General features: G+C 39.9%; 1 protein-coding gene across 7 annotated transcripts in view; it reads left to right on the top strand.

The window, feature by feature from the left end:
* The window catches only part of LOC115212284 (arf-GAP with Rho-GAP domain, ANK repeat and PH domain-containing protein 2), a 351,834-nt gene that overhangs the window by 222,436 nt on the left and 102,200 nt on the right, over positions 1–27,198 (top strand). For all 7 annotated transcript variants that reach the window (XM_036503278.1, XM_036503280.1, XM_036503281.1 and 4 more), the window contains one exon: positions 24,530–24,639. In XM_036503278.1, coding sequence (XP_036359171.1) covers positions 24,530–24,639 — 110 coding nt within the window. The remainder of the gene's footprint in view (positions 1–24,529; positions 24,640–27,198) is intronic.

The following is a 27,198-nucleotide window of genomic DNA, read 5'->3' as shown; positions in this document are numbered from 1 at the left end:
CCATTTGAACATGGAAAAGTGGATGATAAATGATGGTGATGATGATGTTCATGGCTGGAACACTTTGCACTCACACCCTAGCTGAACTTAAACAAGAACCTTACATCAATACATATTTCATTGTTTTAAACTGCACCCCCTCTCTCTCTTCCCCCCTCTCTCTCTCTCTCAGCTTCTCTTCCTCCCCCTCTCAGCTTCTCTTCCTCCCCCTCTCAGCTTCTCTTCCTCCCCCTCTCAGCTCTTCCCCTCTCAACTTTTCTCCCTCCCCCACTCAGCCTCTTTACCTCCCTCTCAGCAGGTCACCTGTAGTCACTTTGAACTTCAGTGATTATTCTCAGGTAATATCTTTGCTATTTAAATCAGTAATTCTTAATATTATAAGCGAAGCATTAAAACTTACCTATTTGATGCTGAAGATCTCTGATCTGCCTCAGGTGGTGTGTCAAATTACATTACCTTATTATACACAAGAAACAAAAATAAAGGTGTTGAGAGACATGAAGCTTATAATCTAGCCACAGCCCATTTCTCTTTTTCCCTTCCTCATTTTCTCTTTGTTCCTTTTGTGAAAAGTATTTAACAATAAGACTTATTCAGTTTCCAGTTTAAACTGAGTAACATTGTGGTGTTGGTTGTTACTTTATCACTAACCCAGTCACAATTGTATTATATTTCTTCAGGGCTTTCAATGCATAAATCTGGGTGAGAATGTACTTGAATATATATATATATATACTCTCTTTACTCTTTTACTTGTTTCAGTCATTTGACTGCGGCCATGCTGGAGCACCGCCTTTAATCGAGCAACTCGACCCCGGGACTTATTCTTTTGTAAGCCCAGTACTTATTTTATCGGTCTCTTTTGCCGAACCGCTAAGTAACGGGGACATAAACACACCAGCATCGGTTGTCCAGCAATGCTAGAGGGACAAATACAGACACACAAACACACACACGCATATATATATATATACATATATACGACGGGCTTCTTTCAGTTTCCGACTACCAAATCCAATCACAAGGCTTTGGTCGGCCCGAGGCTATAGTAGAAGACACTTGCCCAAGGTGCCACGCAGTGGGACTGAACCCCGAACCATGTGGTTGGTAAACAAGCTACTAACCATACAGCCACTCCTGCATATTATATATTTATATACATATTATATAAATAGCAATTCATTTTGCATGATTCCTGATGTGAAATCGTGTGTTGAAACAGATATTGTTGTATTTCGGGATGGTCATTTTTTTTTTTCCCCAAATAATCACACTATATATTTTTCTTTACTTGTTTATTACTGTTGTTTTTTTTTTGTTATTTTAACTCATGTCCAACTGAATCTCTCTCTCAACCTACCTCCCTCCCTCTGTGTATATGTGTGTGTGTGTGTGTGTGCACTTGCAATGGCTGCATTGAAAATTTGTCTTGAAGAACAAGAAGTGAGTGCTCAATATATATATATATATATATATATATATAGGCGCAGGAGTGGCTGTGTGGTAAGTACCTTGCTTACCAACAATATGGTTCCAGGTTCAGTCCCACTGTGTGGCACCTTGCGCAAGTGTCTTCTGCTATAGCCTCGGGCCTACCAAAGCCTAGTGAGTGGATTTGGTACGCAGAAACTGAAAGAAGCTTGTTGTATATATGTTTATATATATCATCATCATCATCATCGTCGTTTAACGTCCGTTCTCCATGCTAGCATGGGTTGGACGGTTCGACCGGGGTTCTGGGAAGCCAGAAGGCTGCACCAGGCTCCAGTCTAATTTGGCAATGTTTCTACAGCTGGATGCCCTTCCTAACGCCAACCACTCCGTGAGTGTAGTGGGTGCTTTTTACGTGCCACCTGCACAGGTGCCAGGCGGGGCTGGCAACGGCCACGGTCAGATTGGTGTATTTTATGTGCCACCGGCACGGAAGCCAGTCGAGGCGGTGCTGGCATCGGCCACGAGTCGGATAGTGCTTTTTACGTACCACCAGACCAGGGATCCTGGCTGGTTCAATTCGATTTCGATTTCGCTTGCCCCAACATGTCTTCACAAGCAAAGGGGGTTGGCAAGGGTGCCTGTCGTACGGTCGCATTGGAGTATTTTACGTGCCACGGCCACGAGTCGGATAGTGCTTTACGTACCACCAGACCAGGGATACTGGCTGGTTCAATTCGATTTCGATTTCGCTTGCCCCAACATGTCTTCACAAGCAAAGGGGGTTGGCAAGGGTGCCTGTCGTACGGTCGCATTGGAGTATTTTACGTGCCACGGCCACGAGTCGGATAGTGCTTTACGTACCACCAGACCAGGGATCCTGGCTGGTTCAATTCGATTTCGATTTCGCTTGCCCCAACATGTCTTCACAAGCAAAGGGGTTTGGCATGGGTGCCTGTCGTACGGTCGCATTGGAGTATTTTACGTGCCACGGCCCCGAGTCGGATAGTGCTTTTTACGTACCACCAGGCCAGGGATCCTGGCTGGTTCAATTCGGTTTCGATTTCGATTTCGATTTCGCTTGCCCCAACATGTCTTCGCAAGCATGGGGGGTTGGGATGGGTGTCTGTCGTCGGATGAGGTTCTATATCGACTTCGCTTGCCTCAACCGGTCTTTGTGTCCAAGGGAGGAAAGGCATTCATAAGTGGGCTGGGCTCACTTGTCCTGCCTGGTCTTCTCACGTACAGAATATTTCCAAAGGTCTCGGTCTCTGGTCATTTCCTCAGTGAGGCCTAAAGTTCGAAGGTCGTGCTTCACCACCTCGTCCCAGGTTTTCCTGGGTCTACCTCTTCCACGGGTTCCCTCAACTGCTAGGGATTGGCACTTTCTCACACACCTATCTTCATCCATTCTCGCCACATGACCATACCAGCGCAATCGTCTCTCTTGCACACCACAACTGATGCTTCTTAGGTACAACATTTCTCTCAAGGTGCTAACGCTCTGTCGAGTATGTACACTGACATTACACATCCATCAGAGCATACTGGCTTCATTCCTCACGAGCTTACGCATGTCCTCAGCAGTCACAGCCCATGTTTCGCTGCCATGTAGCATGGCTGTTCGTACACACGCATCATACAGTCTGCCTTTTACTCTGAGCGAGAGGCCTTTAGTCACCAGCAGAGGTAAGAGCTCCCTAAACTTTGCCCAGGCTATTCTTATTCTAGCAGTTACACTTTCAGCGCACCCACCCCCACTACTGACTTGGTCACCTAGATAACGGAAGCTATCAACTACTTCTAGTTTTTCCCCCTGGAAAGTGACGGAAGTTGTTTTCTGCAGATTTTCGGAGGTTAATGCTCCCGAGCATCTGCCACATACAAAAACTATCTTCCCAGTTAGCCTACCTTTGACATTGCTGCACCTCTTATGTGTCCATAGCTTACACTGGGTACATCTTATAGAGTTTCTACCTACACCTTTTCTACAGATCGAGCAGGGCCATCTTCCTGAAGATATTTGTGGATTGTCTACCTTTCTACTTATTAGTACTTTGGTTTTAGCTAGGTTGACTCTAAGGCCCCTTGATTCTAAACCCTCCTTCCACACCTGGAACTTCTCCTCCAGTTCTGATAGTGACTCAGCAATAAGAGCAAGGTCGTCAGCGTAGAGGAGCTCCCAGGGACAGCCTGTCTTGAATTCCTCCGTAATTGCCTGGAGTACTATGATAAATAGGAGGGGGCTGAGTACTGAACCCTGGTGGACCCCAACCTCTACTTTGAATTCTTCTGTGTACATGTTGCCAACCCTAACCTTACTTACGGCATCTCTGTACATGGCTTGCACAGTCCTCACCAGCCATTCATCTATCCCTAGTTTCCTCATTGACCACCAGATAAGGGATCGGGGGACCCTATCAAAAGCTTTCTCCATGTCAACGAAAGCTAGGTACAGGGGCTTATCTTTGGCTAGGTATTTCTCCTGCAGCTGCCTTACCAGGAATATAGCATCAGTGGTACTTTTTCCTGGCACGAACCCAAACTGCATCTCATCTAAACTAACTCTCTCTCTAATTAGTTGGGCTATGACCCTCTCCGTAACCTTCATTACTTGATCCAACAGCTTGATACCTCTGTAATTATTTGTATCTAGGGCATCACCTTTACCTTTGTAGCAGTTGACTATTATGCTGCTACACCAGTCATTGGGTATGACTCCTTCGTGTATCACCTGGTTGACTATACGGGTGACTAGGTTATAGCCGACACTGCCAGATATTTTGAGCATCTCTGCAGTAATTCCTGATGGGCCTGGGGCTTTCCCTGTCTTCATGCTTCTAATTGCCTTAGCTACCACGGAACTATCAACTCGGATAGCTGGTCCCTCTGTAGGGTCAACATTCGGCAGACTCTCTTTATCCCATTCATTTTCCTCATTCAGTAACCTTTCATAGTGGCGTCTCCAAGCTTCTCTCTTTGCATCCTCATTTAGCGCAAGTGAACCATCCTCCATGCGAACACATTTCTCTCCTACCACATCACGATTCTCTCTCACACACTGTCTTGCAACACGAAATACCTCAAGTCTTTCATCCTCACGGCGCAGGACATTGGCAAATTTTCTCTTATCTGCTTCCCCTCTGGCTAGATAGACCTGTCTCCTAGGGTTTGATTTGCTCAACTAAAGGTGGTGCTCCAACATGGCTGCTGTCAAATGACTGAAACAAGTAAAAGAGTAAATATATAAGGAAAAGACAAAGTTGGTGGTCACTTATAGTAAAAAAAATTCTGTGCTCTACGCCCTCTCTCATAATTTTTAATACTACCACCACCACAACAACCACACCTACAAGAACTGCAAAAAAGAGATAGGATTATTGCCACTACCTATGCTGGTTTTTGGTACAAGTCAGGAGAGTAATAAATCAAACTTGACATTTTATGGTATTTTGTTTATGTTTTGAATTCAAACCCTGCTTGGAGTCCACTTTAACAATTTATACTTTCCAGGGTCAGGGTCAGTGAATTAAGTACCATCAATTGCTGAATTTGATTAGGTTGATTACACTAATTTCCTTGATGTTTAGTCTTGAGCCAAAGTACAAATCCCTGCCATCATCACCAACACCATCACAATAATGACCACCACCACCAACACCACCACCACCTTCACTTCCACCACCAATACCATAACAATAACCACCACCACCACCTCCAATAATACCATGGCAACCGGTGACCATCACTATCACCATGGCAACAATGACCACCACTACCACCATGGCAACAATACCCCCCCTCCCCGCACACCATAATGTAGTTTCTATGCTAGTTACTGTTAGCTATTCCAAATTCCAGGATGTAATGACTATTAACTGCATAAATCTTCTTGTGGAAGACATGCATAGCCACTCCCATCTAACTTCATCTAACTTCAATACTGGTCAGAGAGGGAGGCCTGTAATTGATCACCGGACCTGCTAGAAACACCAGCTAAAAATCTTCCTCAAACTCGCACTGTACTAATTTCACCTGGAAAGACACTTTAGATAGAAATGTGGATTGCTGTCAGTTTTGGTTGAATGTTCATTTGTTAATCCAACTAAACTGAACTGTTTTACACACTAATTCAGCATACAAGTAGTTGAATACCCCCATAGACATATATACCTTTAACCCTTTAGCATTCAGATTATTCATATCTTTACTTGTTTCAGTCACTGGACTGCGGCCATGCTGGAGCACCGTCTTTAGCCAAGCAATTCGACCCCAGGACTTATTCTTTGTAAGCCTAGTACTTTATCTTATCGGTCTCTTTTGCCGAACTGCTAAGTTACAGGGACATAAACACACTACCATCGGTTGTCAAGCGATGTTGGGGGGACAAACAGAGACACACAAACATATACACACACACACATGCATATATATACATATATATGACAGGCTTCTTTCAGTTTCCATCTACCAAATCCACTCACAAGGCTTTGGTCGCCCGAAGCTATAGTAGAAGACACTTGCCCAAGTTGCGATGCAGTGGGACTGAACTCGGAACCATGTGGTTGGTAAGCAAGCTACTTACACCTCCATTTGTCAAAGAGCACCCACTTAACTATCGGAGTGGTTGGCATTAGGAAGGGCATCCAGCTGTAGAAACTCTGCCAAATCAAGATTGGAGACTGGTGCAACCATCTGGTTCGCCAGCCCTCAGTCAAAATCGTCCAACCCATGCTAGCATGGAAAGCGGACGTTAAACGATGATGATGATGATGTCTGGAACTTATCAAATCTGAAAGGATAAAAGAGAAAGTCAGTTTTGGTGGAATCTGGACCTAGAATGTAAAGCTGGTAGAAATGTCACTAAGCATTTTGTCTGTTGCGCTTATGATTGTGCCCGCTCACCACCTTAATAATAATAATAATAATAATAATAATGATTTCATGTATTTGCCACAAGGGCGAAGGATGAGGGGGAACAATACAAGTAATAATAACTATGTAACAACAACAACCACAACAAAAGATGTTTTGAAATGTTAACAATCATTGTACTTGCAAGTGCTCTTAATTAAAAATGACTTCTCTCATAATGCTTCAGGTGTACTAATCCCTAAACCCAGTTCAATCAACTTCAAACTGAGAAACATTTGTTTCTTTCCCAGCCACACTCAGTGAACTTGGATTATTTAATCAGGCTGTGTATGAAAGAAATGTTCATGGGTTTTATTTGACTGGCAATGACCCAAATTAGTTTGCTATAAATAATACAATACAGAGGTGTAGTTTACTACCTTAGGTTCAAAATCCATTTGTCAAAGATATTTACAATTGATTTTGATAAATGCTGTTGTTAGATGCAGGTGTGGCTCTGTGGTAAGAAGTTTACCACTCAAGGGGGGGGGGAGAAAAAGAAAAACAAGACATTGTGGTTTGTGACACTGCTGGCATGTCCCGAAGCACCTTTGATTGGAGTTGTGTCACCGAAGGTAGAAACTGTAAGCCCTTCCTATGCTAAGAATGAGGAGTTTGTGAACCCCTTCCATAAGGGAGGGTCATTGAAAAGCTTTAAGAAGTTTAAAAAGAAAGGCCGGAGGGAAGGGATTCTATTCTGCACTGAGGACCCTGACTAGCCTTTGCAGGTGGCTGTGGAGGTCATATGGGAGACCAGTTTGTGCAAGGTGGTGAACTCCTTCCACGAGGGCACTTTTAGATTTATGTTAAAGTGACCCGACTTGGTAACCGTTCAGGTGTTTGAATGAGTCGAGGAGCCTGGTCGGGCATGAAAGTTTATAATTGAAAATAAAAGTAAGAGGCTTAGTGTCTCATTTTGTTTTTTGAATTGTGAACAATGTTAGAGGTTTGTTGCCTCATGTGTGAAATTATAAAAGATTAATGTTCTCGGGTAAGCAGCAATTGGCGGGCATTGCTTGTTGCCCTCATTAATCATCATTTTCGTTTGTCATTTCATATAACATTATGTCTATGTCCAACCCGCAGTTTCCCTTCCATGTAATGCCCTTGTGGCAAATAATATGAATAAAGAAGATTACTTCCCAACCACATGGTTCTGGGTTCAGGTCCTACTGCATGACACTTTGGGTCGACCAAAGAGTTGTGAGTAAATTTGATAGATGGAAACTGAAAGAAGCCCTTCATATATACATGTATGTATGTGTATGTGTGTGAGTTTTTGTATGTGTTTGTCCCCTACGACTACTTTGCAACTAGTGTTGGCATGTTTACTCCCCTGCAACTTAACAGTTTAGCCGAAAACGACCGATTGCATAGGTACCAGGCTTTACAAGAAAATAAATAAATAAAATAAAAAAGAACAAGTATGGTGGGGGTTTATTCATTCAACTAAAATTCTTCAAGGTGATGCCCCAGCAGGGCTGCAGTCTAATAAACTGAAACAAGTAAAAGATATGAAGATAAACATCTGTAGCTACTTGCTTTTTATTCTATTGACTTCATTAGGATGAGCTCTCGACATTCAAGAACCAACCCTAACATCAAGTGCAGCATCTGTTAATTTTTTTCTTCTGTGGTAGACCTTTGGTACAACATAATATTTTCTTCACCTGGGATGAAATATCGTTGCTGCAAGTTTTCAGTTTCTCTTTCCTTATATTACTAGGATGTCTAGGTTAATTAAGAAATAATTATTATACAGCTGTGTACTGGGTGTAACCATTTATCTTTATCTAATTTATGGTTCATTATCTAGTCTGATTCGGTTAAGTTTCAGTAAACATTTTCCACTTCCTTCTTCATGGGAGAGAGAGAAGGGAAAAGCTTTCATAAATCCATTAGTGATGGCTCACAAAAGAGCAGAAGGGATGTGTGCATCATGACCTCTAAAGTCTCAGGGGTTTGTAATGAATGTAATGTGTAAATGCATAAATCAGATGCAAGTAAATTCTAGAGAGATACAGTTTCTGAGAGAGAGGATTGATTATATCATCATCATCATCATCATCATCATCCTCATCATCATCGTAGTTATCATCATCATAGTTATCATCATCATCATCAACATTTTAATGTTCATTTTACCTTCCTTGCATGAATTGTCTGAAATTTATTGAAGCAGAATTTCTACAGCTGGATGCCCTTTCTTGTTGTCAACCGTCACCTATTCCCAAGCAAGGTGATATATTTTGCCATGGCCAGAGATGTTTTGGCTGAATATTGGAAGTGACACTGCTCATATAACAGTTTCAGCTACAGCTATTCATGTGATGTCAAGGAAAGGAGACAAATATCCATCTATCCATCCACATATATATATATTCATATAGTGAAGGCCTGTGGCTTAGTGGTTAGGACATTCAACTGACGATCGTGAGTTCAATTCCCGGTGACACGTTGTGTCCTTGAGCAAGACACTTTATTTCACGCTGTTCCAGTCCGCTCAGCTGGCGAAAATGATTAGTACCTGTATTTCAAATGGCCAGCCTTGTCACACTCTGTGTCATGCTGAATCTCCCTGAGAGATACGTTAAGGGACCCTTGTCGTCATAACCAACAGAGTGCTCTAGTATTTATATATATATATATATGTAGACACACATATATACATGTGCGTGTGTATGTATGTGTATATACACACACACACGTGTGTGTGTGCCTGTCTATATATATACCCACACAGACAGACAGACTATATATATAGCATGTCTATATATATATATATATATATATATATATATATACCCACAGACTATATATATATATAGTCTGTTTGTCTATATATATTAGGTGGCGAGCCTCACACGTGGGGTGAAATGCTTAGCAGTATTTCATCTGCCACTATATTCTGAGTTCAAATTCCGCCGAGGTTGACTTTGCCTTTCATCCTTTCAGGGTCGATTAAATAAGTACAGAGAGGACAAACAAGGACAGACAAACGGGTTAAGTCGATTATATCGACCCCAGTGCGTAACTGGTATTTAATTTATCGACCCCAAAGGATGAAAAGCAAAGTCGACCTCGGCGAAATTTGAACTCAGATCGTAGCGGCAGACGAAATACTGCTAAGCATTTCACCCGGCATGCTAACATTTCTGCCAGCTCACCTATAGGGAAGATACCATTAACCATCTTATTAGATGCATGATATATCTTATTTGAGATACTTTGGTTAGGTGTTGACGAGAGAGTATCGGATATTGCTTGATGTTGTGTGGATTTAATTTGCTAGACTATTGGCCATATGACCATGAGTTCAAATTTTACTGCTCCACTTATTTTGTTATGCCTCTTGGGCACTGAGGTTGATTTGTTTTATCAAACCCTTCAAGGTGGTGGTGTCTCCACAAGGCTGCAATCCAGTCACTAAAATAAGTAGATGATGATAGATGATATTGCACAAATCAAAGACGAGGTGGATACAGAGGCCTTACAAAAGGACCTGACCACCATATATAAATGGCAGGAAACAAACAACATGTTGTTCAATGATAAGAAGTTTGAACTAATTCGCTACGGAACAGATCAAGATCTGAAAAATACAACAAACTACAGAAACCCATCAGGACAACAAATAATGGAAAAACAGTATGTGAAAGATTTAGGCATCCACATGGGAACCAACCTAAAATCAGAGAACACCTTGACTCAGTCTGTCTTACTGCAAGAAAGTACAGCGGTGTGGATCTTGCGCACCTTCAAATCAAGAGATACCTCAACAATGAAAACCCTCTGGAACAGTATGATACTTCCGAGGATTGACTACTGTTCTCAGTTGTGGTCACCAACAACAAAGGGCCAACTATCTAAGATAGAATCGCTCCAAAGAAATTTTACCTCATACTTCTCAGAAACGAGGGACCTGGACTATTGGCAAAGACTCAAAACCTTGAGGATGTACTCAATAGAAAGAAGATTTGAGCGATACCGAATTATATACATTTGGAAAATGATAGAGCAGAAGGTGCCAAACTTTGGTATCAAAACCTACCACTCACTGCGCCACGGAAGACGCTGCCAGCTGCCACCAATCAACAAAAAGGCTGGCCAGGCAGCAAAAACCCTGCGAGAATCAAGTCTGTTGGTTCGAGGAGCGCAACTGTTCAACTCCATTCCGGTACATGTCAGAAATCTATCAGGATGCAGTGTGGAATCATTCAAATTGCAACTGGATAGATACTTAAGCACCATTAGAGATGAACCCCATCTCCCAGGATATACACAACGAGCACAAACTGACTCAAACTCGCTCCTACAACATGTCAAATTTAAGCAGAGAATACAACCTGGCAACCACACCAGACTCTGAGGGTGGAGTCTTCGACTTGGCCTGAGCATGGACTCAAACCCAAATGAAATGAAATGAAAATGAAATAATTTGAGCAAGTAGATCAACGGGATCTACGAACAATCCTTTTTATTTTCAACTTTTAACCTCGTTTAGATTAAATCTTAGTAATTAATTCATAATTAATGGAAGGTATGTCAGCAGTTGTGTCTGGTTACATTTGCTGAAAGGATTGTTGGAGCTTTGAGTGGGTTAGTTATTTAGTGATGATATATTGATAATAATGTTATTTTACATTCTCTGCAAGAACTGTTGTTGTTAGTGATGTTAATTGCTGTTAATACTAGTTAAGATCTGAAAGAGCATACCTTATGACCAAAAGCCTTCCAGTTGTCACTATACCTTCTATAAATCAGACATTTATCTACGCTTATGTTATACTTTTCTTTTTCTTTCTTTTTTTATCTTTTTACTTGTTTCAGTCATTTTGACTGCGGCCATGCTGGAGCACCGCCTTTAATCAAGCAACTCGACCCCGGGACTTATTCTTTGTAAGCCCAGTACTTATTCTATCGGTCTCTTTTGCCAAACTGCTAAGTAACGGGGACAGAAACACACCAGCATCGGTTGTCAAGCAATGCTAGGGAGACAAACACAGACACACAAACATACATGCACACAAACATACATGCACACACACACACACACACACACACACACACACACACACACACACACTTTATATATATATATATACATATATACAACGGGCTTCTTTCAGTTTCCGTCTACCAAATCCACTCACAGGCTTTTGTCGGCCCGAGGCTATAGTAGAAGACACTTGCCCAAGGTGCCACGCAGTGGGACTGAACCCGGAACCGTGTGGTTTGTAAGCAAGCTACTTACCACACAGCCACTCCTGCGCCTATATACGCTTATGTTATTTGACGTGTTCTTCGTTGGTTATGGTATGGCTGCTATTTCTAGTAGATTAATGGCTACATAGACATCCTCTTATTGGCTCATGCTGTTGATGCTACTTGCTGTGATATATAGTAAATGTCTTGTGACTATGTACGAGTATTTTGTGCCATTTAAGCTCTGAATGATTGCACCTATAATCAACGATCTTCCAAATGTGACCATGTCATCTATAAGTCAGGCCGTGTATGTAGGACTATATTATTTAATGTATCCTTAGCTTTTCATTTTAAGACAGTTGGAAGTGATATGGTTGCTATTTCTAGCAGATCATGTAACCATATAAATGTTCCCTTATTATCCTATGTTGCTGATACTGCTCTTGTGTATAATAAATGCCTTGTCACTCTGTATCAGTGTTGGTGTATATATTAGAATTTTTGAGGCTGTCTTGCACTTCTTCATGTTGCTGCTGCTTTTACTCTTATTATTGTTTAGTGTAGAATTTGCTCTAATTAAACAACAGGTTTATGATGAAGGGTGTTCCAGTGATGACCTTTCCTTTTTTTAAATTAATTTCCTTGTATACTCTTTACTCTTTTACTCTTTTACTTGCTTCAGTCATTTTGACTGTGGCCATGCTGGAGCACCACCTTTAGTCGAGCAAATTGACCCCATGACTTATTCTTTGTAAGCCTAGTACTTATTCTATCAGTCTCTTTTGCCGGACTGCTAAGTTACGGGGATGTAAACACACCAGCATCAGTTGTCAAGTGATGTTGGGGGGACACATACACAAACATATACACATACATGCATATATATATATAAAAGAAAGAGAGTATATATATATATATATATATATATATATATATACGATAGGCTTCTTTCAGTTTCCTTCTACCAAATCCACTCACAAGGCTTTGGTTGGCCAGAGGCTATAGTAGAAGACACCCAAGGTGCCACGCAGTCGGACTGAACCAGGAACCATGTGGCTGGTAAGTAACCCACTTACCACGCATAATAATCCTCCAAAGATACAGCCAAATTTATGTTGTAATTATATAAGTTCCCAATTTATTTTACCCAGTGGAAGGTACTTTTGTTCTCATCTGCTTCTATTTGAATAGACAAGCTGCTGCAAGTTGATAAATGACACAAAATTGTGAAGACTTCCTTTTTCATAATCTTTTCATATAAATCAAAGATTGGCGAGGGGAGGGAGAACACGCATACATTACCTATGTACATACATATATGCATGTGTATTGCACTATACATGCACACAGTAGGGAGTTCCTCTTTTCTTTTCTTCCATATATTTTTTTTTTTTAGAAAAAGCATGTGTCTGGATTTGATATGTTAAGAGTTTTAACAAAGAGGAGAAAAAAAAAATGAGTAAATTTTTTTTTTTGTGTGGAAAAGATAGAGGTAGAGTTGGTAAACAATCTCTTATCTTTAATGAGCCTGAATTAAAATTTCTGATTTGGATATATTTTTAGAGAAGGCTTTTACAAATAGAAAGTAATCAACCTCTCAGTTTGTGGTTCCTTAATCAACAACAAAAGTCTGTAATGTGTTGCAGAAACAGCAGATATGAATAGCATGTCTGTTTCTTTAAATGCGTCTGAATATTCTAGTGTTAAGTCAGTGTACACATGCTTATTTAAGTAATGAATTAAGAGATATTAATTAACGAAAAATTATTCTTGTAATGAGGAAGAAAAAATATATTGGTTTAATATAGCAGGAGTGGCTGTGTGGTAAGTAGCTTGCTAACCAACCACATGGTTCCGGGTTCAGTCCCACTGCGTGGCACCTTGGGCAAGTGTCTTCTGCTATAGCCCCGGGCCGACCAATGCCTTGTGAGTGGATTTGGTAGACGGAAACTGAAAGAAGCCTGTCGTATATATGTGTATATATATATGTATATGTATGTATGTGTTTGTGTGTCTGTGTTTGTACCCCTAGCATTGCTTGACAACCGATGCTGGTGTGTTTACGTCCCCGTCACTTAGCGGTTCGGCAAAAGAGACCGATAGAATAAGTACTGGGCTTACAAAGAATAAGTCCCGGGGTCGATTTGCTCGACTAAAGGCGGTGCTCCAGCATGGCCACAGTCAAATGACTGAAACATGTAAAAGAGTAAAGAATAAAGAGAGTAATAATTAATTCTGATCATCAAATAAAGAAAAGCTAATGCTGACATTTAATTTAATTAGATATAAAATTTGAGCAATGCATTGTGGAGTGAATCAAATTTTTATCTAAAACTGTGATAATTTTACATATTTCAGTCTTATTAGACCTCATCAGTGGTGCAAAACTTGTATTTTAACTATTTTGAAGAGTGCCTCTGAGATGCTTTCTAATGCAATCAACCCAGCTGAGCAAACTTCAGTAGAATTAAGTAAAGTCTGATGTTGTTGATGTTACTGTTAATTCTGACTGAGCAGACCTATGATCAAAGATGTTCCACCCATGACCATCACATCTTTTTTTTTCTTTCTTACTCACAGATTCTATCCAGGACTATCTTATTCAGTGTGTTCTTCCTTTTATTTGTATGATGTGATGTGAGGGATATTTGGTTGCTATTCTTCGTGCTTAAAAGACATCATGTTGGTTTGGTCTGGTCTTGTCTTAGATTAAGAAAAATGTAAGCTGAATGAGTCAACTATGACAAATTTCCAGCATATCATAAGTCACACAATAGAAAGTCTATAACAAACATCCTGTTTCTCTAATATAAACAACTATGTACCCAAAGTTTGACATTACATCCATTTGACAGCTGAATTTTTCTACATTCCACTTTCATTTATTTTGGCAAGGCCCAAAGCAGGTTGTATAAAAAGATATTTTTTGGTGGGGAGATTTAATTAGATTTTTTTTTGTTTCATACATTTACTAGTTTTCCTCATTGAACTAGGCCATGATGGGGACATTGCTTTTAGGCATTTTTAGCTGATTATATTATATCAACCCCAGTATTTTTTCTATTACTTTTTTTATTGACTCTGTAAGGAAGAATGGCCAAATTGACTAAACATTAATGAACCTAATTAAGATGGATCACTAATGCTGTAGGGTATTATTCGTTTGACACACTGATTCTGCTTGATTTTATCTAGGACTATCCTATTCTTCTGTGTGTTCTTTCTTTTATTTAACCCTTTTGTTACCGTATTTCTGCAGAAATTTGTTCTGAGTTCAAATTCAGCTGAGGTCGACTTTGCCTTTCATCCTTTCGGGGTCGATTAAATAAGTACCAGTTACGCACTGGGGTCGATATAATCGACTTAATCCATTTGTCCTCTCTGTGTTTAGCCCCTTGTGGGTAGTAAAGAAATAGGTATTTCATCTGTCTTTGCATTCTAAGTTCAAATTTCGCCAAGGTTGATTTTACCTTTCATCCTTTCAGGGTTGATAAATTAAGTACCAGTTACGCACTTGGGTCGATATAATCGACTTAGACCCTTTGTCCTCTTTGTGTTTAGCCCCTTGTGGGTAGTAAAGAAATGTTGATTTTACCTTTCATCCTTTCAGGGTTGATAAATTAAGTACCAGTTACGCACTTGGGTCGATATAATCGACTTAGACCCTTTGTCCTCTTTGTGTTTAGCCCCTTGTGGGTAGTAAAGAAATAGGTATTTCATCTGTCTTTGCATTCTAAGTTCAAATTCCGCCGAGGTCGATTTTACCTTTCATCCTTTCAGGGTCGATTAAATAAGTACCAGTTACGCACTGGGGTCGATATAATCGACTTAATCCATTTGTCTTTGTTTGTCCTCTCTGTGTTTAGCCCCTTGTGGGCAGTAAAGAAATAAGAAATTCTCTTCCTTTCGCTTTGAGATGTTCTGTGTTTCTTTCAATTACTTGAAATATAAAGAATTTAGTAAAGTAACTTAGTTATCATTAAGCTAGAGTTAGGAACATAAAATAGGTATTTCATCTGTCTTTGCATTCTAAGTTCAAATTTCGCCAAGGTTGATTTTACCTTTCATCCTTTCAGGGTTGATAAGTTAAGTACCAGTTATGCACTGGGGTCGATGTAATCGACTTAAACCCTTTGTCTGTCCTTGTTTGTCCCTTCTATGTTTAGCCCTTTGTGGGCAGTAAAGAAATAAGAAATAAGAAATTCTCTTCCTTTCATTTTGAGATGTTCTGTGTTTCTTTCAATTACTTTAAATATAAAGAATTTAGTAAAATAACTTAGTTTTCATTAAGCTAGAGTTAGGAACATAAATTGTGACTAAGGTTTGGTGACTCAGAGCCAGAGCCGGTTTCAGCCGGTTTGGTAATGAAAGGGTTAAAAGTCACTTGTAGACATGGACTCTCATTCACATCCATAATGGAGACAGTCTTAGACTGACTGATGAAATTTGCAATACCTAGACTATAATAACTAGTTATATATACTTATCTGCTTTGTATGGTGTATTCAGGAGTTTTTAATTTCTGTTTCACATTTCAAACAGACATTGTCATAATTTCAATGGTTTTAATTTGAGTATTCTTGAGTATCTTATTGAGCATTTTAATGTCTGAGGGAAAATTCCTGGATTTTATGGTAAAGACCAACCAGCAGGAGACCTAGTTGTTTCAAATGAGATGGTTAGGTAATATCCATAACTTTGATCTTTCTTTTTTTCTTTTTTTTTTTTTTAGTATTTGAGGTTCCAGTCAGAACATTTGCTGAATTGTTGCTTCTGGTAGGATTCTCTGGCAACCACATTCTGAGGACTCTGCCTCTACAAGCTTCATCATCATTAATTAATGTCTATTTTCCACGTTGGTATGGGTTAGATGGTTTGGTCAGAGCTGGTAAGCTGGAGATCTGCACCAGGCACCAGTTGTCTGTTCTGGCTAGCTTCCTGTGGCCAAGATGCTCTTCCTAGCACCAGCCACTCCACAATGTGTACTGGTTGCCTTTTACATGTCACTGGCGCTAACCACAGTTTCGCATGTCTTCTTAAGCACAGTGAAGTGGGTTATGAAAATAGATAAATAGACTTTTATAATTGCTTTGCTTGTTGGTTAATTTAGATGTGTGGTGTGAAGCAACAAGTGTGTCTGTAACCAATATTTCTCAGTTGCGGCTGTGTGGTAAGAAGCTTGCTTCCCTCCCACATGGTTCTGGATTCAGTCTCACTGCATGGCATCATGGACAAGTGTCTTCTACTATAACCTTGGACTGACCAAAGCCTTGTGAGTGGATTTGTTTCCCCACCAGTGTTGATGTGTTTGCATCCCTGTAACTTAGCAGTTTGGCAAAGGAGATTGATAGAATAACAGGCTTTCAAAAAAAATACTGGGCTCAATTCATTTGACTAAAAGTTCAACCTGGTGCCCCAGCATGGCCACAGTCTAATGGCTGAAACAAGTCAAAGTTAAAAGATAAAAAATAGATATATATACTCCCCCGTAACTTAGCAGTTTGACAAAAGAGACCAATAGAATAAGTACTAGGTTTACAAAGAAGAAGTCCTAGGGTCAACCAACATATATATGGTAAATGGAAGAGACAGGAATTTTTATTAATCACTACAATTGTTTTGACACATCTAGCATCAATCTCTCACTTGTGGGATACTTAACATCTGACGGTGCTGATGTATCACTTCGGGTGATAAATAGATATATAACTCATTGAAATAACAGTTCCATAATGTATTTTTGTGTATAGTAAAACAGAAAATTCTATATTCTTTTCCTCATTTGTCATTTGTCTGCAGACCTGCATGCATGCATGCATGCATGTATGTAGCACTTGACGTACAACAATTAAACCACAGACGTTTTGACTCTAATATTAAACACAGGCTTAGTATCATTTTGTAACAAAATTTAATACACCAACTGTTTTGGGTACCATAATTCAATAGAATTTAAGCATCTAACTACACTCTAATCTACAATTGCAGAAATTCTCACATGGTGCTTGACTGTATGCTTGTACTGATTACTCGACAAGTAGCTATTGTGTGGAATCTAACATGTTTATTTCCTTTTGTCCAGAGTAGCTTTCAAAACAAGTGTCTACCCCAGGCTTGGATGGGGGTGCAGATTGACAATAATGTGGACAATTGATTTTTCAATAGTTGGTTTAGATAATTTGAATATGTTGGCTGTCTTATGTCAACTAGAATTTATTTGACAAACAAAAATACTGAGAATTGTAATGGTATAAATCATTTAGTGTGACAGTAACAAATAAATAGAAAAAACAAAATTTCTTTCATTCTTTAATTTTCTGAGCATGAATTTCTATAGTAAAATTATTTAACCCTTTTATTACCATCATCATCATCATCGTTTATTGTCCGCTTTCCATGCTGGGTTGGACGATTTGACTGAGGACTGGCGAACCAGATGGCTGCATCAGGCTCCAATCTTGATCTGGCAGGGCTTTTAGAGCTGGGTACCCTTCTTAATGCCAACAAATTTGTTATGCCATTCATTTTCCGGCTTTGCAGACTCACGTCATAGAAGGTACTATGCACACACACCAATAGGAATTATTATCTCTCTCTCACATAAGTACCAAATGACTTCAAGCATTTGTAGTTATTTAAATGACTCGTGGATTTAAAAGGATGTTTGCATTCATTCAGATTATATTTATAATTACTATAATCGTCAGTGGTCCATAATTGACCTGGAAAACTAAGCACAACCAACAATATGGTTTTTCTCCTGAAGCTTTTGCATATAACCTCACAGTCAATCTGTTAATACCATCTGATTTGAAACTAATATATGTCTACTAGACACACAGTTTTCAGTAGAGGTCAGCCTGATTTGGTAATTTCTCACTTCCTCTGTCCAAATGATTTTCCTTTTAGATCTAACACCATATTGTTCTTCATTATGGGTAAATTTATATTAGATTACATAAATAAATATTACCCCAGAATATCCACCTGAATTATAATTCCAGCTTCCTTTATTCCACTATAATAATCATTGTACCAGGCCGTAGCGAATAAATTAGAGTAACATAAAAGTAGTTCTTTGTGCAATGCATTTTAATTATGAAAATTTAATTACCAAAAAATTACGGAGATGTACTTGCATAGCAAGTGACCTGATCTGAGATCGTGGGCTGCAACAAAAACAATTGCAGCGTGGAAGATGTTTATAAGCCATTTAAGAAACACTTAGATGTGTTAGATTCACTTCAACATTTAAATTTAATTTGCCATCTAATGGTTTTTGTGTGTTTCTTAAATGGCTTATAAACACCTTCCATGCTGCAATTGTTTAATTACAAAAAAGGTTTTTTAAAAAATAATATCCAATATTCTTTTATTCTTTTACTGGTTTCAGTCAGTTGACGGTGGCCATGCTGGAGCACTGCTTTGAATAAATTTGGTCCCAGGATTTATTTTCTAAAGTCTAGTACTTATTTTATTGGTCTCTTTTGCTGAACCACTAGTTTAAGGGGATATAAATACACCAACACTGGTTGTCAAGTAGTGACAGAGGGACAAACAAAGACACACACACACAGCAGGTTTCTTTCAGTTCCGTCTACCAAATCCACTCACAAGGCTTTGGTTGACCCGAGGCTATAGTTGAAGACACTTGTCCAAGGTGCCATATACTGGGACTGAACCCTGAACCATGTGGTTGGGAAGCTTCTTACCATGCAGCCACACCTGTGCCTGTCTACCTACTATGCATAAACTAAGAAATGGTAGAAAGTAATATCATCACCATCATCATCGTTTAATGTCTGCTTTCCATGCTAGCATGGGTTGGACAATTTGACTGAGGACTGGCGAACCGGATGGCTGCACCAGGCTCCAATCTGATCTGGCAGAGTTTCTACAGCTGGATGCCCTTCCTAATGCCAATCACTTGGAGAGTGTAGTGGGTGCTTTTATGTGCCACCAGCACAAGGGCCAGCCAGGTGGTACTGGCAGCAACCACACTCAACTGGTGTTTTTTATGTGCCACCTGTACAGGAGCCAATCCAGTGGCACTGACAAGGACCTCACTCGAATGTTTCTTCACGTGCCACCAGCACAAGTGCCAGTAACGATCACGCTCGAATGGTGCTTCTTACATGCCACCAGCACGGAAGCGAGTTTGCTGCTCTGGCAATGATCATGCTCGGATGGTGCTCTCAGCACTTCACTAGCACTGATGCCAGTCATCGAATTTGATTTTGATTTTGAATGATGTTTTGTAAATCTAATTATAAGCTTTCACCATAGGTTGACTATAGAAAATAATCTATGTCCCAATAATAGACTATTTTAAGGTGATTAGCTGGCAAAATTATCAGCATGCCAAGCAATTATTTCTCAGCCCCAAGTCCTGTCTTTGGGTCCAGATAAGTATTGCAATTCAAGAACAAACATAGTATTCTTAGAAGTATCTTATTGGTTTGAAATAGACAGAATTAATTGTTGGTGTTTTGGGGCTAGGCCTTAAGTTGCTTGAATACTGGAGAGACCACTGATTGTGTGTGTATGTGTGTTTGTGTCAATGTGTGTTCTCTTGGTTTTTAGTTATTTGAAGTCTTCCTGTTAGGAAGGAGCTGATTTCTAAGAATGATACAGTTTCATGATAGGAATGCAGATGACAAAATCATTTTCACATTTCAAACTTAAGAAAAGTGTTGCTTACTTTTGTTCCACTTACAGGCTATATTTGTAGTATGTTTGCTAGCTGATTTTTTTGTTTCCCCTGATATAAATGTGAATTTATATTCGGAGTATAGAAGCTGAAGGTTTGAAGCAGTTGTCCATAGTGTGTGTACGTACGCATGCGTACCTCAGCTGTTAACCGGTTTAAATATGTGCATGCACTAATACTCTTTTACTTGTTTCAGTCATTTGACTGTGACCATGCTCGAGCACCACCTTTAGTCGAGCAAATCGACCCCAGGACTTATTCTTTGTAAGCCTAGTACTTATTCTATCGGTCTCTTTTGCCGAACCACTAAGTTACGGGGATGTAAACACACCGGCATCGGTTGTCAAGCGATGTGGGGTGGGGGAAAACAGACACATAAGCACACACACACACACACACACACACACACACACATATATATATATATATACGATGGGCTTCTTTCAGTTTCTGTCTACCAGATCCACTCACAAGGCTTTGGTTGGCCCGAGGCTATAGTAGAAGACACTTGTCCAAGGTGCCACACGCCGAGATTGAACCCAGAACCATGTGGTTGGGAAGCAAGCTTCTTACCACACAGTCATGCATGCGTGTTTGTGTAAGTCTGTCCTTCTCTTGACATTACATAGTAGTTGTAAATGAGCTTCACTGTCATACAAGCAGTGTTGTTTGTTCTTATTCTGCAGAAACGTCTTACCATGGGGGAGGCATTACCTTACTTGGAAAGATTGTTGACAGAAAGGACATTCAACTGTAGAAAAGTCTCTCTATTGCGCTCTCCCTATATTTCTTGCTTTCTCTGTCTGTCTGTCTGCCTGCCTGTCTGCCTGCCTGCCTGCCTGTCTGTCTGTCTGTCTGTCTGTCTGTCTGTCTCTCTCACTATCCCGCTCGCTCTGTATTTTTCTGCAATTTCATGCTTATGTGACTTTTTATTGAGATTCTGTGCTTGTGTGTATGTAAATGTGTGTGTGTGGGTGTTAGAAATGTACTTGATGTTTATGGCAGTCATCCATGGTTGCCTTCTGTCTCTAGACTTACTGTTGGCTCTGGTAGTTTTAGTAGTGATATGGACAAACATTTTACTTGTGATCCTACTTGGTATATATGTGTGTATGTGTGTGAGAGAGAGAGAGAGAGAAAATAGCTGGTTTGGTTGCTATCAATTCAGCTAAGTATTGCTATCAGTTAAAGAATATCATGGTCTCTGAGTTATCAACAAGAGATGAAAGGTCAGTCTGTTATACCGAACTTGTCTTTGAGATATCTTCCCAGAAACTTATTTATTTATTTATTTATTTGCACCAACAGCCTCATTGTGTGTGTGTTTTTTTTTTTAATTTTTTTTTTTAAATACAGAAATATCTTCTCTTCTGAAACAAGTTTTAAGAAGTTATATCTTAATTTAGTAACACCTTTGATATTTCTTTTGTTAGATATTTATATATTTTTTTCTGTGTCATAAATACTTTGTGCTGAGTTTCCATTGTGTGTGAGTTATAACTATGACCAAGTACAATATAGTTGACTTGAAGAATCAAATTTAGAATAAGAATGCCAAAAGAAGGTACTAGGTAGCTGATTGTATTCAATAAAAGAGGACAGTAATGTGTGTGTGTGTGTGTGTGTGTGTGTGCATTCTTCTTTCTTTCTTTTTTCTTTTTCCTTGTTTCAGTCATTTTGACTGCGGCCATGCTGGAGCCCCGCCTTTAATCGAGCAACTCGACACCAGGACTTATTCTTTTGTAAGCCCAGTACTTATTCTATCGGTCTCTTTTGCCGAACCACTAAGTAACGGGGACATAAACACACCAGCATCGGTTGTCAAACAATGCTAGGGGGACAAACACAGACACACAAACATACACACACACACACATATATATATATACACATATATCTGACGGGCTTCTTTCAGTTTCCGTCTACCAAATCCACTCATAAGGCTTTGGTCGGCCCGAGGCTATAGTAGAAGACACTTGCCCAAGGTGCCACGCAGTGGGACTGAACCCGGAACCATGTGGTTGGTAAGCATGTGTACATCTGCAAAGATTTCACACCATTAAACCTGTTATCGAACTCAAACTCGGTCTGTGACACAATCATCGTACATCTAAAGGAACTTGATTTAGTGATATGCACACTATGTTACCCACCTGATGCCTTAAGTCATGATGGAAAATTTGAGGAAAGCCTCAGTGCAATAAAGGAAGTACTAACACAATTGGATCAACGTACTACTATATTCTTGATGGGTGACTTCAACTTCCCCAATATCAGGCGGCCTGAGGGCAACATAACCCCAGGAATGATGCACAAAGAGCGAAATCAGGCAGAATCTCGTGCTATTCATGGAGGAGATTATACTCTCTCCAACCAGGCACAAAAATATCCTGAACCTCTGTTTTACAAACAATGTGGAAATTATCTACAACATAAATATATCACTGACATTATTCTCAGACCATAACATGACAGAACTGACAATGTATGACCCGCAATTAACTTAAGATAAACTCTGCACAGATGGTGCTCAAACTTTATCCAGCTTAAATTTCTATAAGGCTCGCTGGAAGTCACTTGAAAAAAGATACATATATATATGTTTGTGTATATATATGTATATATGTTTGTGTGTATATATATGTATGTATATATGTTTGTGTATATATATATATATATATATATATATATATGCTTGTGTATATGTGTGTGTGAATATATATATATATATTTACACACACGAACCTTTTAATTAGCTGTCCACTTACCTTAGACACTGCTTGTGATCTTGCCATCATCATCACAAACAGTTAACGTCCATTTTACATGCTGGCATGGATTGGATGGTTTGACTGAAAAGTGGTAAGCTGGGGAGCTGCACCAGGTTCCAATCGGGTTTGGCATGATTTCTACAGCTGGATGTCCTACCTAATATCAACCACCCCAAGAGTGTACTGGATACTTTTTATGTGCCCATTATTTAACAGGACTACGGTCTCACTTGGCTTGACATGTCCTCTCAAGCACAATATATTTAATATATATATATTATATATATATATATATATATATATTACAAATAAGAAAATGGAGAAGCACATTAGTTGGTTCATCAGCTTTAGGATATTAAAATGTTGACTTATTTATTTATCAAAACAACAACCATAATAACATACATGCATATAGTATATTATTCAATGCATATATGATAAGAATACAAGTAGTTATTAAAAACATGAATATAAATTATATATACATATATATATATATTCTCATCGTCATCATTTAATGTTTACTTTTTATGCTCGTATGGGTCAGATGGTTTGACAGGAGCTGGTAAGGCAGAAGACTGCACCAGGCTCCATTGTCTCTTTTTGGCATGGTTTCTGTAGCTGGATGCCTTTCCTAACACCAACCACTCAAAAAGTGTAGTGGGTGCTTTTTATGTGCCACTGGCAAGGGTGCCAGCTACAAAACACCAGTGTCGGTCATGACTACAATCTCACTTGGCTTGACAGGTATTTGCAAGTACAGTATACTGCCAAGGGTCTCGGTCATTTGCCACTTCCTCTTTGAGGCCCAAAGTTTGAAGGGTGTTGAAAAAGAAATCACAACTTCGTCATCATATCCACCCTCTTCTCAGTTGAGCGGTTTTTAATTTGTCTGTTCTCTTTTAGTTGTTTCTGTCATTAGATAGTGGCCATGCTGAGGTATCACCTTGAAGAATTTAGCTGAATAAATTGACCTTAGTACTTATTATCCTGTTGGTATCTTTTGCCACACTGCTAAATTTTTTTATTTATTTATCTTCTTTTATGCGCCCTTTTCAAGCCTAGCCAGGTTCATGGGCCCGGTTTCCAGGTTTCTGTGGCGTATGTGTTCCCCCTCCCCAGCTGGACAGGACATCAGTCCATCGCAGCATTACTCAAGAAACAGGAAGAAAGAGTGAGAGAAAGTTGGGGCGAAAGAGTACAACAGGGGTCGCCACGACCCCCTGCTGGAGCCTTGTGGAACTTTAGGTGTTTTCGCTCAATAAACGCACACAATGCCCGGTCTGGGAATCGAAACCGCGATCTTCCGACTGCGAGTCCGCTACCCTAACCACTGGGTCATTGCGCCTCCACACTGCTAAATTACTGGGACATAAACGCACTAACACTGGTTGTAAAATGGAGGTAGGGGACAAAAACAAAAATTAAACATATTTTATAAATTTTTCTCGTATTTTTAGTAATTAAAATTTTTTCTTTCTTTTGAATATTTCAGAAGATGATGACTCCACTAGTGATGAAGAATCAATTGTTAACGTTAGTTTGACATCGTCAACAGAACGTATCGCTCCAGGGGGAGCTAAAATCACATCTGGTGTCAGTTCGGTAAGTACCAAAATTTTTACAATATCATGCACTAAATACATTATTTCTTTCTTCAGTCAAACTGATATTGGTGTTGTTATATCTTCACATGCCTCTCTAATTTTCACTCACACACGTTCACATTCACACACATATACATAAATACACTCTCATTTACACACACATACATCGCACCCATTATCATCTTTGTACCTCTCATATCTCACATTCCATGTTCGCACATGCAAATATAGAAGTGTATACATGTAATAAAAACACACACACACACACACATACACACACCTTATCTTTCTCTCTATCTTAATTCCTTACCTATCTCCATCTCTCTCTCTTATAATTCCCTTTCTCTTTCCATCTCCTTTCTCTTTCTTAAGTTACACCATTTTTCTGATTTCTCTCACTCCTCTCTTTCTGACACTTGATCCTCTCCTTCTTACCCCCTCATTTCATTGTCTCTCTCTCTCTCTCTTATCTATCTACCTGTCTCTCCCCACTTTTTCTGTATATCAATATTTTTCTCTCTCTTTTTTTTCCTCTTTCCCCACCTCTCTTTCTGTCTCTATGTCACTTCTGTCTCTTTTTCTGAAAGGTTCACAGTTCTGTGTTCCTATTTCTTAGGTTTCTTGTCTTGTAACGGGGCATTCACCTGGAAGGGGTCGAGCTGGCTCCTATTGAGTTCACTGCATTGTGAGTTCATAAGAGTTTTAAGGGATGATCAGAGTCCGTGAAAGCAATTCTTGTCCGTATTCGTAAGCCACCATACATGACCAGTGACAGGTTGAACTAGTGTTAGTCCTTCTTCCTGCAGGATGCCTGCAGATGTGATCCAATGCTACAAGGAAGCCACCCAATTCCGGACCAGACACTTCTTGGAATTAAACATTGCCCTTCATTTAGCTGGGTTGCAACCCTAGCACCACTAGTATCAGACCTGTCTGCCATGATTGGCCAGGTCTGGCACCATTGGTGTTAGAGTTACAACCCTGCTAACTGGCCACCAATGGCCATTTAGCCAGGTTGCAGTTAAACTCAAAGTCCCTGACGGCATAGCCCTGACACTCACTTATTTAGCTTTCTCACCACAACAAGGTCAGGGGTTGAATTTTTCTGTATCTCCATCATGATGAGGTGAAGGGTTTGCTCTTTTCTGTATCCCCATTTTGGCAGCTCACTCTGTTCCAAGTCCTCATAGACTTCATCTTTTATTGTCGACTTGTTGCACTCATTTGACTGCGGCCATGCTGGGGTACTACCATGAAAGGTTTTAGCTGAACAAATCGACCCCAAGACTTTTTGTTTAAGCCTGGTACTTATTCTATCAATCTCTTTTGCCAAACCACTAAATTACTAGTAAACAAACCAACACCAGTTATCAAGCAGTGGTGAGAACAAGCACAAACACAAAGACACACACATAAATATATACATGTATACGACAGGTATCTTTCAGTTTCTGTCTACCAAATCAACTCATAAAGCTTTAGTCAGCCCAAGGTTATAGTAGAAGACGCTCACCCAAGGTGCCACGTTGCAGGACTGAATCTGGTTGGGAAGCAAGCTTCTTACCAGGCAGCCATGCCTGCACCTTCAGGCTCCCCCTCCTCGTCGTCGTCGTCATCAACAACAACATCATCAACATCATACATCATTTAACATCATACATCATCATTTAACATCTGCTTTCCATGCTAGCATGGGTTGGACGATTTGACTGAGGACTGGTGAGCCAGATGGCTGCATCAGGCTCCACATATTGCCTTAAATTAATACTACACTTCTTTCATGTGTTTCTGTGATCACAATCTCCTGCTCATATTTCCTTAGTGCTTCTTTATATGTTTCTATTTAGTTGTACTTTGCATATGTTACTTCCATTTAGCTTACACAGCCCACTTTGCAACCAGCCCGCATAGCCCTACTTTTCTGTACATAGTCTTACTGTACTGGTCTGAATTAATCTCTCTCTCTCCTGTCTTCTCTCTACTCATATCCCTCCCAGTACTCACAATCATAAAATTGTGTTTTCATGGTGAGAATGGATGAGGATAGCTATGGGAAAAAGTGTCACACCCTAGCGATTGATGGAACCTGTGGAAGAAATAGACCCAGGAAGACCTGGGATGAGGTGGTGAAGCACGACCTTTGAAAATTAGGCCTCACCGAGGCAATGACTAGTGACCAAGACCTTTGGAAATATGCAGTGCGTGAGAAGACTCGGCAAGCCAAGTGAGACCATAACCCGTGGCCTATGCCAGGGGTGTAACCAGCCCACTTATGCATATCTTTCTTTCATTGGACGCTAGACTCTGCTTGCGAAGACCTTTTGAGGCAAGTGAAATCAAAATTGAATCAAATTCAATGATTGAATCAAATTCGTGCCAGTGGAGCACTAAGAGCACCATCTGAACTTGATTGTTGCCAGAGCAGCTGACTGGCTTCTGTGCTGGTGGCATGTAAAAATGCCGTTGGCATGTGAATAAAAATTCAAGCGAGGTCATTGCCTGTGCTGCTGGACTGGCTCCTGTGTAGGTGTCACGTAAAAAACTCCATTTGAGAGTG

The sequence above is a fragment of the Octopus sinensis genome, linkage group LG5 (genome assembly GCF_006345805.1).
Source record: "Octopus sinensis linkage group LG5, ASM634580v1, whole genome shotgun sequence".
NCBI classification, from domain to species: Eukaryota; Metazoa; Mollusca; class Cephalopoda; order Octopoda; family Octopodidae; genus Octopus; species Octopus sinensis.
This window is presented reverse-complemented; position numbering and strand designations above follow the sequence as displayed.